The following is a 17,905-nucleotide window of genomic DNA, read 5'->3' on the forward strand; positions in this document are numbered from 1 at the left end:
GTTTTTGTAGAGTAACATACACGAAATGTTACCTATACTTAAAAAAAAACCAAACGCATTTGTTCCCATACAAGCATGTTTGACTTAATGAACACTAAATGAAAACAAAACAAGTACAGGATGTTAGTTCTCTGAGAAACAAATACCATTTCAACCCAGCTAACTTTTCTGTGCTCATTTGTAAGTAATTTTATAATTTCATATCCTAAGAAGAAGAAAAAAGTGTTTTTCTATTAAAGCTATCGGCCTTGAGGCTGATCACGTCTGTTTTATTTTATCAGGATAGCATTTTTAAAGTTTGTTCTACAAGGACTGTGTACAGTGTGTGACTGGACAATAACCAGATACCAACAGTTCAGTTATGGCTTATTTCAGCTTTTCCCATCTGTTCCCTTTGAACCTCCTTCCACTCCTGAAATCAGGTATAAAAGAGATCAAACCAGCTTGCAGCTGCAGCTCTGAAAGACACCATAGAAGTAGAGCAGAACTTTAAGGAAAGGATAATTCCTGCTTCATTACTGCAATGCATGGTAATTGAGCACATGCCATCAATAAGGAAACATTTGAGATAATTTTATAGATAGAAGTTTAGGCAGGCCGATGGCTCGGTGACAACAGCTCCTGCTGTCATGGAGAATGAGCTAGACTATTTTCTAATGGAAAAGCTGCTGGCCATTGCTGTGTGCGGCAGAATCAGTCTTGGGTAGCTGAAAGGGTCCTTTAGGATTCAGAGGGTGGTACATCACTTTCCAAGAGATTTAAAAAAAAAAAAAAAAAAAAAAAAAAAGGTACCATGAATCCTAAATCTACAGCACATAGAACATAACAGCCCAAAGATCACCACATGCCATTTGGCTCGCCAGCTTTCTTAAACTACCCCAACTTCTCTGCAGACATGCCTTTGGGTTTTATAATATATTTAAAAATTGTTAAAATATTTACACTTTATTGGGTTCTGGGTGGTCTCTAGGAGTTTGAAAGAAGGGACCATTACATTGACCTTGCTCTTTTATTGATCATACCCAGTAGGCTCCTTTACACTGTAGTGGATGGAGTTTCAATACACCACACTCGCGGCAGCAGTTCTATAGAAATGACTCAGACGTGGTAGAACGAAATACAGTAGGCAAATCATCTTGCAAGCAGCTTCATAAAATGTCAGCTTTACATACTTTGGCACCACACTACTACAGTCACAGCGAGCAAGAAAGCAGTAAGAACCGGTCTGAAAATTGTGCATTGAATAGATTTCATATGAACAGTTCTGAATACTTTTATTATGTAATCTTTATTTAAGATGCTTATTGTAAAAAAGGTTTACATGGAATAAAATTCTTTAACACCATAAGTACACGCATAATGAAAAGGTTACAAGTTAACCACATGACAAGTACATTATCGGCAGGAACCTTTCCTTTGTTAAGCTTCTAGAGCCAAGATAAAATGTGCTTAAACACACACGATAGAATTACAGTATATTTTGAAAAAGCTTAGCATTTAAGGTCGTGCTTCTTTATCAATTTAGTAATATATATTGCATTAAAATAAATTGTGGTCCCAAGTAAAAATGTCATTTGCAGGAAAAAAAAAACAGTAAGGCCATAGGAATGTACTGCAATATTTTAACAGTTTCATTCACCAGAAACCAAGGCTAAAAATAAATGGTTAGTTCTGCCACTAGGGGCCCTATCTAATAATGTTATCTTTGCCCTATGCACAAAATACGAGCAAGCTAATAGTAAGTATGACCCCTACTTAGTACAGCAAAGTGAAAACTAAAAATGCAGTAATAATGATATTCAGTATTTCAGAGACTGGAAGACAACTAGATCTAAAATTAAACTCAAGGACACAGCAACTGACAGCCTGGTCAAATGTTAATACCTCAAAGCAGAAGAACAGTCAAAGGTAAATCTTTTCATAGTTCCAAAAATTCTTATGACTTTCAGTCTCCAAAAATGCTTTTTGTAAACTTGAGGTACTTGTTTGCAGAAAAAAAACATTTTGGGTCATACCAAAAGGAATAAGGCCTCAGCACTAACCAACTCTATTTTATACTAACGAAAGCAAGAACAAATACATCAGACAAGTTCATGAAAACTATCCTTGCATTCAGTAGGTATCAGACTAAGGAGCCTGAGCAAGGTGACAGAAAACTATTTTATGGCAATAAAGGGCTTTCCTTAGTAGTGAATGAAAAGCCTCAAACTATATTACTGCAAAACAAGCAAACCACTTTCATAGTTCATCTGCTGATCACAGGACAACACATGACATACTGTCTCAGATTTAAAAATGTGCAAAAGCACAGACTGCACACATTCTAATGTATACAAAACTTGTTCACACACTACTAAGTTGTAAGCCTCTTATGCATGAGCTAGCTGAGGACCCTACTTCTCCTAACAGAAGCTTGCAGATGGGGTTGAATAGTGCAGTTTCTATTTGAGGGTTTCCCAAACCTGTTCTGGGGACCCTACAGCTAGCTGGGTTTTCAGGATATCCACAATGAATATGCATGAGAAATTTGCATATCATGAAGATTCCATGTATGCATATTTCTCATGCATATTCATTGTGGATATCCTGAAAACCCAACTAGCTATGGGATCCCAGGAAAGTTAGAGAAGCTCTGATCTATTCAGTCTCCTCCTGATTAATCTACACCAGAAGTAGCCAACTCTGTTTCTCAAGAGCCACAAACAGGCCTGGTTTTCAGACAATGCACAATGAATATGCATGAGATAGATTTGCATAATGGAGGCAGTGCATGCAAATTATAGGTATGCTGAAAACTAGGCCTGTCTGTGGCCCTTGAGGTCTGGAGTTGGCCACCCCTGAGCTACACTTATAAGGAATGTCAATGTTTATCCCTATGAAGGGTAGGTATCAATGGAGACTCAGTGATAGGAAAAGATGTGATCGTTGCATTTTAAGTAGGGTTTCAAGGAAAGTCTGGTAAATTTTAAAAGTTTTGTTTTTTGTTTTTTAAAGAGATTTTGCTACAGGGACAGGATGGAAGACAAATCTAGTAAATTTCACTTACTGAATAAAAAATTGTGCCCATCTGACTGTATCTTAGTGCTTCCCAATTCTCTCCTGGAGGCATACCTAACTGGTCTGGTTTTCAGGATATCCATAACGAATATGCATGAAACAGATTTGCATGGAGACCCCCAGTGTATGAAATCTAATGCATATTTGTTATGGATATCCTGACTAAGTGTACCTTCAGGACAGGGTTGGGGAAACACTGGTGTAGCTCAGGGGCACCCAACTCCGGTCCTCAAGAGCTATAAACAGGTTGGGTTTTTAGGATATCCACAATATGCATGAGAAATTGCATGTGCTGCCTCCACTGTCTGCACATCTATGCCATATATTCATTATGGATAGCCTGAAAATGTGGCTTGCTTGTGGCTCTTGAGGATCAGAGCTGGCCGCTTCTGGTGTAGCTCATCTGACTTCTAGCTCATATCAGCTCAACTTACATAAAAACCACTTCTTACACACATGGTTATTACACAGAATGATTCTCAGCATGTTTTCTGTAGCTCAGGATATTAGATACGAGCCAAGAGTCACAGACCAACCTGTCAAAAGGATTATTTTGAAGGAAACAATCAAGGTGTATTTGGTGGAAGCCCTGCCAAATAAAGAAAAGATAACTTTTTGAATGTTGGAATTTGCCAGATCCGTTCAGTCTTCATACTGGACCAATCCTCCATGGACTTTCCTACCACCAATGCAGCATCTTTGGTCACCATATAAATTTGCTTGCTTTCCCAAACAACTTCTGATTGGGTTATTACCCTACCTCATAACCTTTTGAATCAGGAACTGTACCACACTGTCTTATGGTTTGAAAGTCCATTTTTATATATTTTCTTTCCAATAGACTAATGTGTACTTTCTCTGCAGAAAGCCCAATAGGTGGATTTTGTTTCAGCACTGTACAATCAACACCTTTTTTTCGCCCAACTGCTTTATAATTATCAAATTAAAAGAAAAATGTTCACTTCTGAGCACTAAGAAAAATCTGTAGCCCTTTCATTAAGCTTTATACAGGCAGAACACACCATTTATTAGGTATCACCCAGTCTAAAGATAAAATACACCCAGAATCAAGCAAACGCAACACAATCAAATGATTTACATGCTACCAAGATACATCACATTTAATGTCCAGTAACCAGACCATATGATAAAATCTCTACTGACAAAGCAGCAAGCTAATGACAAATGGAGCCGCCAAACCACATAATACTTCAGCAAATTCTGAATTTAAGCTTATTTCTAAGATCACAAATTATACATGAAGCCAGAATGTCTTGGAAAGGACAAGAACATTATCTGCCACTAAATCCTTTTACAAATCAAAAACAAAAAGCTTTCCTACATGATTATTAAGCAAAGTGATATACTTAGTGCATAATTTCATCATGCATCAAGTTTCCTATGGTCTTACCTGAAGTTTACATACAATTTAGCATAGCTAAACATAAGAAAATAGCAAGTAAATTTGTTTTCTACAATACAGCAAGTACACTTTTTGCTTCTGCTTCAAGAAGCACTGTGAGTCCTTTACTTGCAGGCTCTGTCCAACAGAAGCTTGTGGAGACTAATCATTAATCAAATCCAAGAGGAAACAGAAAAAGCAAAGCATTTTATAAAAACTGCTGACATGCCACGTCACATTTTGGTTTGCAAAGAACCCCTGAGATCAAATCAAAGCGCAGTGACATCAAGTAGTTAGGAGGTAAATTACTGCAAGAATAACATTCATAATAAATGTCATGAGACTTACCTTAAAGAGCACTTGGTTACCAAAGACAGCACTTACAGTTCACTCTTTTCCAGAATGTGTCAGGTGGAGGTAACAAAGTGCCTGCTTAGGTTAGGGGTGAAGCCAGGGCACTGCTATACTTTACAGTCACTCTTAAGTTTTAGTGACAAAAGAAGCCACGACGACATCTGGGGTGGCTCAAATCACTTCCCAAAATGGTGACTAAGGGGTTGTACCAGGGGTCGTCATTCCATTTTGTCCAGTATAATCGTACTATATTGTAATGGCTGTGTTCACCCTGCTTCTTTTTCATACAACACAATGCTGGTGACTGCCCAATGCCGACACGAAAGCTCCAAGTTACTATCCATTCTAAATCAATGAAGTATAAGAAGTGATTTAATAGCACTCTTTAAGCAAACCTTGGTTATATTTTTTTTTTGGTAGGACAAGACTATTCTTCCACTGTGATAAGTCAAATTCTGCTATTATAAGCCCTCCTTGTAATCAGTCAAATCTCCTGATTCCCATACTATGTTAAGGATAAGCCACTGTGTAAGATATGTATAGAGAGAGTATAGGGCCTGGAAATCACACTAAATATTTGCACTGTAGCAGAGAATTAGGACTTCTGCTATGAATAGTAGGATGGTGTGTTGCCACGTGGGAGCTCAGGATTTGATTCACAAACCCAGGCTGACCGAAGATGCTTCAGAATGAGTGGGGATCAGGGAAAGAATGTCTCATCCCTTGCACAACAGTGATGTCCAATGGTCGGACTTTGAATGCACACATGCCAGGTTAGAGAGAGAGACAACGTGGTCCCTGGCCAAAGGAATGTCACTGTACTGGTTAGGCTAGATAGAAGGGTTGGTTAAATTATTGTAGGAAAAAACAAAAAGTGATTATCCTGCTGATGCTCTGGATAACTTTCTTTATTTTGGTCTTTATATTTTATATCTGCTTATATTTGCACTGTATATTGGATTGCAAATTATTGAATTTGTATTTTGATATTAGCTGTTTTATAGTAGAAAAGCAAGATCTAAACAGAAATTGCATTGTATTGCATTGCATTGCATAACGAAGGCTCATGTTATCACAACCCCAAAAGGGGATGGTTATGACAAAACTGGAAGCCCAAAGTAGCAGTAGGTAACTACCAGGCAAAAAAAAAAAAGTCCTATTTTATAGCATTACAGCCTTTACTATGAGCTGGTAGGCAGCTCTTAGCTATGGTTTTGCAGGTACATCTCTCATGTGTGCCTACTTAATACAAAATAACAGCTGGAATAGCTGAAAGCACTACACAATGCAAGTCTGAAAATATTCCTGCTAACCCTCTCTCCTTCAAAGTGATACTAGGAAAAAAATCCAGATCATGAAAAATAGTTGAAACAAGAAATCAGAGAGATTCTGATGGCAATTCTACAGTTTACTTTTGCTTATGGCCTATTTACAATCAGTTCTGTATTACAGAAAGTAGAAAAAACTGGTATTTGATGTTAAAAATGTGAGTGCATAAGTAGTATCTGCAGAAACAAGTTTTATTGGGTGCACAATCAAATCATCTCTAGTGGACATAGTGAAGCAGAGGAAGCATGCTAGGAAAAACAGCAATTGTGTGTCAGTTTAACACCATTTTCCTGATCAGAACCAATACACGACACCTTGTTTGGTTTGTGGTCAGGATTCAGCTCACAAGTTTGGCACATCAAACTAAAACCTACATGGTCTTTATTGCTCATCCATAACATCTGTTTTAATCATGTACAAGAGAAAAACCACAAATCAACTACAGCGAATGTAATGCCTGAATAAAATGGGAACGATTTCAACCAAGCCAGCTAGTAAATGAACAGTGCCAATATTAAGTGAAACTGTTTGCATACAATCTGAATGGACAACCGGGCTCTAAAGCATTCCACTAAAATATCTAACTCTGCCTTTACGCCACTATCGTATTTCTTGTATATTGCTTTGCAAGTGCTTCATCACACGGTGACCTGCTCTGCACAAACATTTGCCTTCAAGAAGGTCTTGCTAGGCTAAACCTCGGAACAGTGGCAGCAGGATACTTTCAAGTCTCAGCACATGGGAAAGGGGAGTTTCGTGGAAGAACGTCAAGTGATCTTTGCTCAGCCCCAAACCATTCGGGTTCCACAATAGTTACGCGTCACATCCGCAGCTAAGAGGACAAAACTTCACTGCAAAAGAGAGCAAAGTTCTTGGAAACGAAAAACAGAAATCTGGAAAGGATCAGATTTAAACCTGCAAAAAAAATACAAGGTGAGGAATTTTGTGGACAAAGTGACAGAATCCACAGGGACATTGTTAAAACATACAGAGGGCTACATTTTCCATTAACAGGTAAAGCAAAGAAATCAGAATTCAAACACTCCTCTGAGCATAGATCTGTGCATTTTAGGCATTCCCTCAGCTAACAGTGGCTGCTCCCGTGTAGATGTGATTATCCTACCATAAATTAAGAGACCAGAGACATGAAGAAAAGTAACAGAAGAATGATGGCAGGGAATGACAAAGGGGAGGGAGAGAGCAAAGGGTGGAGGGGAGTATGGGTGGTGGTGGAAGAGCGAGGGTAACTAGAGGGCATACAGTGCTTGTTGCACCACCTTTTTGACTCACCAGCCAGCATAGTTACACATTAAGCAGTGGTTTTTTTTTTTTGTTTTTTTAAAAAAAGGACATACCCAACCACCATGTCCTTAACACTGAAACAGATGCCACCACATCTGTGTCCCCTATAAGAGAAGCAAACATACTGGAAGGTGTACAAGGACCAGTTTTGCCTTAGACCACTATTTCACTTTTTAATCTCTGCAAATATGTAACGTGAAATGCACAGATTTGTAAACAAGAATGTACTTCACATTTAAAAAGACAAAATAAAAAAAAAACAAAAAACTGTGCAAACGCAAGAGTAAGATTGTGCATTAAACAATGAAGGCTAAAACTGATGTGCAAAGTTAAAAGAAACATAGCAGCTTTTGCAGCAAGCAATAAAACAAAGTAATCAAGACAAAAAGTTAACTTCTGCACGTGTCTCCACTTCATCGCTTCCGTTCCCCGGGGAAAAAAGGAGTCGATAGGCTCTAGGACTCTAAAACCCACTTTGGATTTCTTCGTTGAAGTCCGGTTCCATGGGGCTCTCAGCAGCAGCTTGTTGATCCGGATTCTCTGAGGCTCTGCAAATCGTGTGCTTTCAGAGAAGCAAAAGAGGTTTTTTCCTAGGTGTGCTGCAGTCTGTCACTAGGAGTTCATCAAAGCAGCGAGCAGCGAAAGAAACTGCTCTTTTTTGATCGGTTTTCAGTAATTTTAACTGGCCCTCCTGCTCCTGAGGAACTGTTGTCATTCTAAAAAAAAAAAAAAAAAAGGCCAAAAGTACAATTGAGAGAAAAGCTGATTAGCTGACTTTTACAAGAATTTCAGAACATACACCAAAGTCTTCGTGTGCAAGTGAAGTAGACTTGCCCATGCAGATCTCTCCTTCAAAACGGAACTACAGAAGTATTAAGCATGCATTTGTGCTTCCCCTCCTCCCATCCCCAACTATTTCATAACGGCACACTGAGCAAGAGACCTCAAATCTTCTCTCTTCACCATTTACAGTCACAAGGGGTAGGAGCATAAGACTTGCCCATAGTGGGTCAGACCAAAAGGTCCACCAAGCCCAGCATCCTGTTTCCAGCAGTGGCCAAGCCCGGTCACAAATACCTGGCAGGATCCCAAGAGGTAGAGAGATTTCAAGCTGCTTATCCCAAGATTTCTGCAACTCTACCTAAAAAATGGCTAATGGACTTTTTTCTCCAGGAACTTGTCCAAACGTTTCTGGCAACAAATTCCAGAGCTTAATTATGCATAGAGTAAAATATTATTTTCTCTTAGTTTTAAATGTATTACCTACTAACGTTGAATGTTATATGCGCTGGCTGATGGAGAAGGACTCCGGCTGCAGGGAGGGAAAACCCTGTGTGTACGTGCGCGACACTGATGGGCTCGGCTCTGGCAGCTTCCCTTTCAGCCCCTTAGTCAGCAAGGGACCTAAATTCTGTGTATCCGTAGGATCACCACTATTTAAATCTTGAATAGGAAAGTGATATTGCTATTTTTGCCCAACCTCTTTCCTTGGATCAATTTTGCTACAGCAGAGGTAACCGTATGTGGAACTAATTGGCACACATCACTGGACAGTGATGGTGTTTAATCTGGAGGGTTTTCTGTGCTCTACTGACTACAGATTGCTTGTTAAACAACTTGCTGGCTACAAACTCCTTATTCATAAGACCTCTACAGTGTCTAATGTCACTGTCTGCTTCACATATTAATTTGGTGTGGCAGGACAACCTTATTGATTTGTTTCCTGCTTTCACAATGGTCACACTGGAGATGACCGTGACATGTTTAATAGTATTTATGAATCGTTTTCCAGATCTCAATAAATCACCCAAAGTTACGTATCCATTCTCCACTTCAGGAAATTGTGATATGGTCTGGGTAATTTCTAAGCAGATTATACAATATCATCTCAGTATTGCCCAATTCATTTCACAGTGACATTCTGTCATGCATCTCGGCCCCAACATCATCTGTAGACTTCTTATTGGGTGACGTATGGGTTTTCCCAATTTCAGAAAATGAAGATACTTTTCCCTAGAAGTTGCTTCCACGTCTCCTGCAATAAACCTCAGCATTCACTCTGCTGTCTTTACAAAAGGCAACAAAAAAACCTTGCAAATTCTCTCAAGCATGACTCTGAAGCATCCCTATAAATTCAGATAGCAAGCACTGGATAAGATAAACCTCTTATCCAGTATGAAATTGGAGTCACATTACTCTCCTGCGTTTATGCTTCAAATCAACCATTTTGGGCTCTTTATGCGCTGCTTCCTCTAGATTTCTGGCCTCCACTTTCAAGTTATTCAAAAATACTGCAGCAGTTTGGCCTATAATTGTGCCCACTGCCATTACATGACAAATTCTATATTTTCAGTGGCTCCCTACCTGGACTATATCCACCTATTTAAAAATTGTTATATTTATTCTTCTTTTAAAACATTAAATGTGAGTGTTCACATTATGATATGCAGCATTATCTTATTTGTAAGATCTCTGGTCAAGTGGTTTATTTGCATAGTCAAGACCTCAGGTTTTAGAAAGAGGTCAGCAGATAAGTGCCACTTGGTGCACCCAATCTGCCAATTTGTGTTAACAGATTCTAAAATAAAAGTTTTAGGACTCAACTTTTGTCAAACTTATTGCTGATGTGTTTATTCCTGGTAAATATTTGCTATAGTTTATGTTCTTGCTAGCTGTATTGCAGCTGCCTGTCAAACAATTTTTGTCACAACAATATTGTGCTTGTCTATTCTATTTTTAAAATAGAAAGCAATTTATAGTACTACGGGCCAGATTTTCAAAGATTTACGCATGTAGAGGGGGTTATGCACACTTGGCCTATGTTAAAAAGGCCTGGCGACACGCGTAAAGCCCCGGGACGCTTATAAGTCCTGGGGCTTTACTAAAGGGGCGGTCCGGGGGCAGGACCAGAGGCCTCAGACATGGCAGCCATTGCCGCTGTGTCGGAGGATCGTATGCCGGCATGCGCAAAAGGTAAGAAAAGTCAGGAGGGGGGTTAGAGTAGTACTTTTGTTCGCGCAACCAGCGCGAACAAAAGTACGCCGGATTTTATAAGATACACGCGTAGCTGCGAGTATCTTATAAAATCCGGGGTCGGCGCTCACAAGGCTGCGCAAAAATCAGCAGCCTGCACGCGCCGAGCCGCGCAGCCTGCCTCCGTTCCCTCCAAGGCCGCTCCGAAATCGGAGCAGCCTCGGAGAGAACTTTCCTTCCGCGTCCCCCCACCTTCCCCTATCTAACCCACCCCCCAAGTCCTACCTAAATCCCCCCCCTACCTTTGTTGTGCAAGTTGCGCCTGCTTGAAGCAGGCGTAACTTGTGCGCGCCGCCTCGGCATCCCCCGGTACAGGCTGCAGTGCCGGGGGACTCGGGGACCGCCCTCCCGGCCCACCCCCGAACAGTTGCTGCGCCCCCCGGACACACCCCCAGCCTGACGACATGCCCCCGGACATGCCCCCTCCCGCCCCTTTTGCGAAGCCCCGAGGCTTACACGCGTCCCGGGGCTTTGCGCTCGCTGGCGGCCTATGCAAAATAGGCACGCCGGCGCGCAGGACTTTTAAAATCTAGCCCAAAGTGCACAATTGTGCACCCCCTTGCGTGCGCCGACTCCCGATTTTATAACATGTGCGCGCAAGTAATAAAATTGGGTGTACGCGTGCGCTCTGGGTAGCACGCGTTACCTACAAAAATCTACCCCTAAATGCCATCAAATTTTTTGCTCATATCTATGTTGCTTGACCATCTTAGAATTATGCCCACACCCACTGTTAAGCCAAGACAAAACCCTAAACTGAATGGATAAGGCCATTTTGGCCTCTACCTGCCATCATTCAGTATGTTACTAGATTTCCAGGTTAATATACAAACCATTTTTCTGTTGAGTTTTGTCATTATATCCCGTCCAAGAGTAAAAAATGCCTGCAATAAAGAAAAGCAATGTATAAAACAGAAAAATAAGAGGTGTGGATTCAAATTTCACTTCCTGGACAAATCAATTTGTACCCCTCTACTTGTAAGTAAGAACCTCATTCGTGGTCTGTCTGGTACAATACCACTTATAAAATAAAGACAACAGAAGCTTTGTACGTACAGTCATAAGGATAATTATGGCGCAAAAGTAGGTAAGTGAATTACTGTTCACTATGTTACTCTAGTACTATGGTATACTTAGTGGCAGCTTTGCCTCAGGTAATGTCACATGCTGCAGCTTATTTATACAGCAGCATTGTTGTAAGTCTCATCAAACTCAAAATATGCACGAATACAAGACTGAGGTGACAAAGTCTACATGCAGAAAGGTCATAATGAAACACTTTCCTGAAGTGATCGCCTGCAATTCTACAAGAAGGACTGCAGAATCAGAATATGAAACAAAAGTAACAAAGACAAATATTTACACTTACCTCTTCCACATTTATGCTGGATTTTGCACTGGTCTCCAAGAACTTAATGCCATAATCAATTGCTAACTAGAAAAAAAAGAATACTTAATAAACAGATTTATATTGTAAGATGAGACACTAAACCTAAGTATGACTAATTAAAATAGTAGGTCCAAGAAAGCAAACCGGTAGCCGATCCAAGGTGGCTGTCAGCAATGAAAACAAGTAGATGGATCCGTGTAAACAGAATTTTATTGTAGCTTGCCCGACTCTGGCCGAATTTCGCTCAAAGAGCTGCCTCAGGGGCTTACAAGCCACATGAATTGGCTTAAAACATCACAAGGTGAAGTCAAGAAGGAATATCACAGCAGGTTTCTTTAGAATAATATTCAGATCAATTACTTTCAAAGCGGAGCTTTAATAGTGTGGGTATTGCATACCAAATCAGCGCTACGCGACGGATTCTCGCAATGGTAAAAAGAAAGCTTGCGATATTTCAAGCCAATTCATGTGACTTGTAAGCCCCTGAGGCAGCTCTTTGAGCGAAACTCAGCCAGAGTCGGGCAAGCTACAATAAAATTCTGTTTACACTGATCTAATTAAAATAGTATAAAAATACTCTAGGCATTAATTATAGGGAAAAAAGACCCACACTCTGGCGGACAATATTTTATCACTCATGGTGAAACACTGGCTTAGAAAAGGGGCTTCTTCCACTTAATTGACTTGATTATTCCAACAGGAATCATGAAATGCAGTCATTGAGAAAGGCACTATCTGCCGTTTAAGAAAAGTATTACTACTTGTAAGGATTCAACTAACAAAGCAAGTAGAAGGTCCAACACTCTGAACGGCCTCAAGTCTATTTCTCCATTTGGATGGAAGACTTGCTCTAGCGACTTGCTGCTATGCAGACTTGAATGTGCTCTGCCTAGATTGGCTGGCCAGAAATACTTATTCTCTAATCACTCTGGATCCTCAGAAAGCATAAAGGTCCAATCTTGATCCAAGTCCCTGCTATTCTTTGAATTTGGCATCCTAGCTGGGAGAGGGCTGGGGGAGAAGAGAGAAACACAATCTCCTAAGCCTCTCAATGGATAGCAATGAGGCTGGGTCATTCCAATTGCTTTTGAAATATGGTGGTTCCCTTTTCTACATCTGGTACCAGAGGTTTCAATATTATCCAGAAACTGGTATCTTTATGCTATTATTGATCTCAAAAACTGGTGGACTGAGGAAAATTAACGTATTGCATTAGTATATACTTTGGTGGTAGTTTGAGCACATTTCAATATTTCCATTTGTTTACTTTACAATGACATCAATTTCTCAAGCCTTTTCAATTCTGCTTAAATATAAAAAAAAAAAGAAACAATGCTTTGGACAAAGAAGAGAAAGATCCCAGTGGTTCACAATTTAAGCTTCCCTAATTAAAAACAAAGTTTTATAAATCAATGAAGAGTGGGTGACTCGCCAGAATGACTCGCCAGAATGATGGCTACTGCCTGGAGACAATACCCTTATTCAATAAACATACACATGGTTACTGTGACTCCAACATCACTCTAAGCTTCAACAGCAAGAGGAAATGTGGAAAAAAGGATTTGCACTCACAAAGACGGGAGTAGCTGGCTTGTTACGGCGGTTACTACCCCAAACCAAATATCCAAATTACTACCTCCACCTTCCTCTATTCCTGATGCCTTTCAACTAGCTTGATCACTCCATTCTTATACTTCACTTCAATGCATATCCAGCATAGTTCTCTGCTTCAACAGCAGGGGAAAAGAAAAACTGTTACTTCACACATCCAGCAGAGCTCTCTGCTTAAACGGCAGGGGAGAAGAAAAAAAGATTCACACTCACAAAGCGGGGAGTAGCTGGCTTGTTACGGCGGTTACTACCCCAAACCAAATGTGCCTGATACTTCACTTTCGATGCATATCCAGCATAGCTCTCTGCTTCAACGGCAGGGGAGAAGAAAAAAACTGATACCTCACGCATATCCAGCATAGCTCCCTGCTTCAACAGCAGGGGAGAAGATAAACAACCAATAAGGGCTGTATAACATAATCTGGGTAAAAACAAATAAGCATGGGTGTAGCTTGCTTATTGCGGCGGTTACTACCCCTACTACCTCTAACTACTCAAGCTAGATATTTCACTTGGATGCAGCTCCATCACCGCTCTCTACATTAATGGTGGGGGTGGAAGGGAATTAGAACCAAGAGCTAAGAGAAACAGATAAGTATGAGAGAAGAAATGAGGGAAGCTTGCTGGGCAGACTGGATGGGCCATTTGGTCTTCTTCTGCCGTCATTTCTATGTTTCTATGTTTCTATGTAAAATTCATTCTGATTTAAAGAATTCCACTTTACTTGCACAAAAGAAAAACTGCTTACCTGTAACAGGTGTTCTCTGAAAACAGGTGAATTATCAGTCACACACATGGGTGATGTCATAAAAAAACTGAACGTTCCAGAGCTTTCTAGGAAAATGTTGGAAAACACCCCTGTGCACGTGTGATAGTCCCATGCCACGGCCGCAGTGAGCACTGCATGCCAGAAGGGGAGGAGGGAGGCTATATGTGACTGATGGTTCCCCTGTCAGAACACCTGTTGCAGGTACGCAAACTCCTCCCTCTGAAGATAAGGTGAATCGCCAGTCACATAAATGGCCTCACCATCTAAGGGCAGTCAAACAAGAATGGGAAAGAAGTTATTCATCCATAAGGCAGTAAACGCATTTTTGGTGGGTTTATAAAAAAAAAAAAAGCAACACAAAAAAATGAATTTATAGCCCTCTTATTATTCAAAGGATCCAAACATCAGAGGTTACACTAGGTCAATGGTTTGTGCAAAACTTTAGTCTCCCTGACTAGAGAAAAACAGAGAAGAAAAGTAACTAAGGCACATTGGTAACAGAAAATGATGGAAGGCAAGACACTGTCGAATAAGGCCTAAGATGAGCAGGGCTACTACTCTCCGGAAAGTATCCGTTCTTCCAAAAAACAGACTGCAGCACACTGCGTGGTGGGGCATGCCCAGAAGTGGCTTCTAATGTTTCCTACAAAGCTTTGCAAAAAGTTTGATTGGCATTAAGCAACAATGACCCCCATTTGAATGGCTGGTGATTCACCTTTTGTCTTCAGAAACTGATTTTATTTGTAGTAGGAATATAGGAATATTACTTACAAGCAGAAAAGGCTAATCCCTTTACAAACCTACAAAGCCTATAATTACACTACTGAGCTGCATTGGATCAAATGAATTTAATTCACTGGCTAAATGCCAATTAAGCTTTGAGGAGAATCCAAATGAAAGGATTCTTCTGCTGATGAAATTACTAGGCTCACTGGATGCAAACTCAACGACAAACTGCCCAAGTTTAAAATTAAACACACTGACTAAATGCTGACCCAACCATCACATTAGATAAAACCCTGTTAAACTGTAAATGGTCTGTTACATAGATAGCGTTACAGAATTGCTAGTTTTTGTGAAATAGATGGCCAACTGAAGACTGCACACACTGATCAGGATGAACACGCCCACGAGGATAATGCAGCTCTAATTTTAAATCTGATTGAGCTACAGGTGTTGGCTAACCTCAAAACTGGATCTACTTGTATCCCTCAAGGATCAAAGTTAGCTATCCCACTGCAGACATGTCTTAGGTTAAAAACAGAACATTCTAATGAACTCGAGAGAAGAACGCGGCAGCGAGTTCATTTCAGTGCCAATGACAAGTTTACCTTCTCGCCTTTTTCTTTCGATACTTGTCGTTTTTCATTCATATCACATTTGTTTCCCAAGATCATTCTCTCCACATCAGAGGAGGCATGCTGAAAGCAAAACAATCCTTATAATTAAAGCATTTGGGTAACTGATATTAATCTCATTGTAACATTAGCACATTAAGGATTAAATGCCTCTCAAAGAAGAATGTGATCTAATTTGACTGCCTTTGTCTGCACAGTCATACACCCTCTATTCTTTGCCTCCTTCACCAGTTTCCTGGGTCTCAGCTTTCAGTCTTCTCTTTCCTTTTCTTGCCCTGCATGCTAATTGAAATGGTCTTTAAAAATTACTCATTCGATTTAAACCAAGGAAGCAGAACTATTCCCTCATTTCCAAGGGAACTATATCAGTCATCCATTAAATTAACGGCAAGTGCAATATGTTGGAGAAAATACAAAAATAGCAACTTTTTCTGGGGAAATGCCTGTGAAAATTACCCTCCCTATTGCTAACAACCCAAATTTTTGTGAATTTACCAGTTACCGAGGTAATAGGCTCTTGAGCTATGCACTACCATCAATCAAGAACACAAGCTTCCCAACTCAGCATTCGAACCAGAAAGGAGGAAGATAGAGCTTCCAAATACTACTTAAATAAAGAGGAGCTACCAGTAGCAACCTGTAAATATTCTGCATGTGAAAGTACTATGAGAAATGCAAAACATGCACGACCGTTGAAAAATTCAGTTTTGGGATTTTGTCTATGATGTACAAGCTACACCAAGTTACTCACTTCTTCAATGTTTCTTATCCAGTTCTTGATGTTGTCAAAGGACTTTTCATTTGTAATATCATACACCAACATAATTCCCTAGAAATATTAGAAGTCAAAATTGTTTAATGAATTCCCAACTTGGTTATTTGCAAAACTTTTGCTTCCATTAAACCTTCTGCAATAAATGAACATGAAGCACTATAAGAATACGTCTTTCATGTCAGTGTTTCAATATTACAGTATCTTTATCCATTTCCAGTTTACCTCCAATTATATGAAATACCCAAGTAGGTAGGTATTTATCTCTCTATAGGAGGCCCACCTAGTAACTAGAGGTAAGGTTTAGGTATTAGTGTAGGGGTTAGGGGTCACTTTGACATTCAAAATGAGACGTACGAACAGAACAGTGCTCTCTTGTGAAGATTTGATGACCTTCGGAGTGAGGAAACTCCATCAAGCTAGGTTGAGAAAACATTGCACAAATCTCATCTTTGGGTGAGTTTCCTCACTCCGAAGGTCATCAAATCTTCACAAGAGAGCACTGTTCTGTTCGTACGTCTCATTTTGAATGTCAAAGTGACCCCTAACCCCTACACTAATACCTAAACCTTACCTCTAGTTACTAGGTGGGCCTCCTATAGAGAGATAAACACTTACCTAGGATGAGGGCATTATGGCAGGTCTCTCCCTCTCTCTCCCCCCAGTGGTGGTAGAAGGGCCCTGACAGCTAGGCTGGCTCTCCGGGAGCTTAGACCTACTAAACATGGTCCCTTCCCAGTGGTGGTATGTAGGAAATACAACAATTCTGGCACTTATCACAAAGTGCGAAAAAGTTCTCAATTTGTGGTAACTTTGTGCTTCGCATAGGTATTAGCGCAAATTGTGATAAACTGCCTATTACCATAAAACACGCTCCTTTTCCTATCACATGCGATATTTAGTGCATTTTGATAAATCCAGGCCGAAATTTGCACTTCAAGAACGTAAGACATTTAATAATCGGATAAGTTCTTGGAGGAGAAGTCCATTACCTGCTATTAAGTTCACTTAGAGAATAGCCACTGCCATTAGCAATGGTAACATGGAATAGACAGTTTTTGGGTACTTGCCAGGTTCTTATGGCCTGGATTGGCCACTGTTTGAAACAGGATGCTGGGCTTGATGGACCCTTGGTTTGACCCAGTATGGCATTTTCTTATGTTCTTATGCTCACTAAAGGGAAAAATGCTCAGTACCTAGGCCCTGTTAGTTTTGTGGTCCTCCCAACCTAAAAACATGCAAAATAGTGTTCAGTTGCCAAAAGAGAGCTTGATGCTTGCAGTACGTGCAAATGAAGTACAAAGAAACAGTTTGCACTGTATTGCTAAAGTACCTGAATGTAATCCACTTTGAAGCACTGAAAAAACTGCAAAAAGCGAAATATAAATCTAAATAAAAGTTTAGTTACAGAATGCAGAAAGTGATATAACTGTTCTTGGGGGCACACAAGGATAAATGGTTACAGTGCTTAGAATATCAAAGATGCATTCTCAGATCGAAAGATCGGCAAGCTCACTAGTAAATGAAG

At 40.2% G+C, this 17,905-nt stretch overlaps 1 protein-coding gene across 1 annotated transcript in view; it reads right to left on the minus strand.

The window, feature by feature from the left end:
- Window positions 1-1,269: 1,269 nt before the first annotated feature.
- The window catches only part of RAB8B (RAB8B, member RAS oncogene family), an 83,799-nt gene continuing 67,163 nt past the window's right edge, over window positions 1,270-17,905 (minus strand). Inside the window, exons 4-8 of the mRNA XM_029575397.1 lie at window positions 16,357-16,434; window positions 15,579-15,668; window positions 11,847-11,912; window positions 11,311-11,361; window positions 1,270-8,160 (exon numbers count right to left, since the gene is read on the minus strand). Coding sequence (XP_029431257.1) covers window positions 8,068-8,160; window positions 11,311-11,361; window positions 11,847-11,912; window positions 15,579-15,668; window positions 16,357-16,434 — 378 coding nt within the window. The 3' untranslated portion in view covers window positions 1,270-8,067. The remainder of the gene's footprint in view (window positions 8,161-11,310; window positions 11,362-11,846; window positions 11,913-15,578; window positions 15,669-16,356; window positions 16,435-17,905) is intronic.

Source organism: Rhinatrema bivittatum, chromosome 13, assembly GCF_901001135.1.
Source record: "Rhinatrema bivittatum chromosome 13, aRhiBiv1.1, whole genome shotgun sequence".
NCBI classification, from domain to species: domain Eukaryota; kingdom Metazoa; phylum Chordata; class Amphibia; order Gymnophiona; family Rhinatrematidae; genus Rhinatrema; species Rhinatrema bivittatum.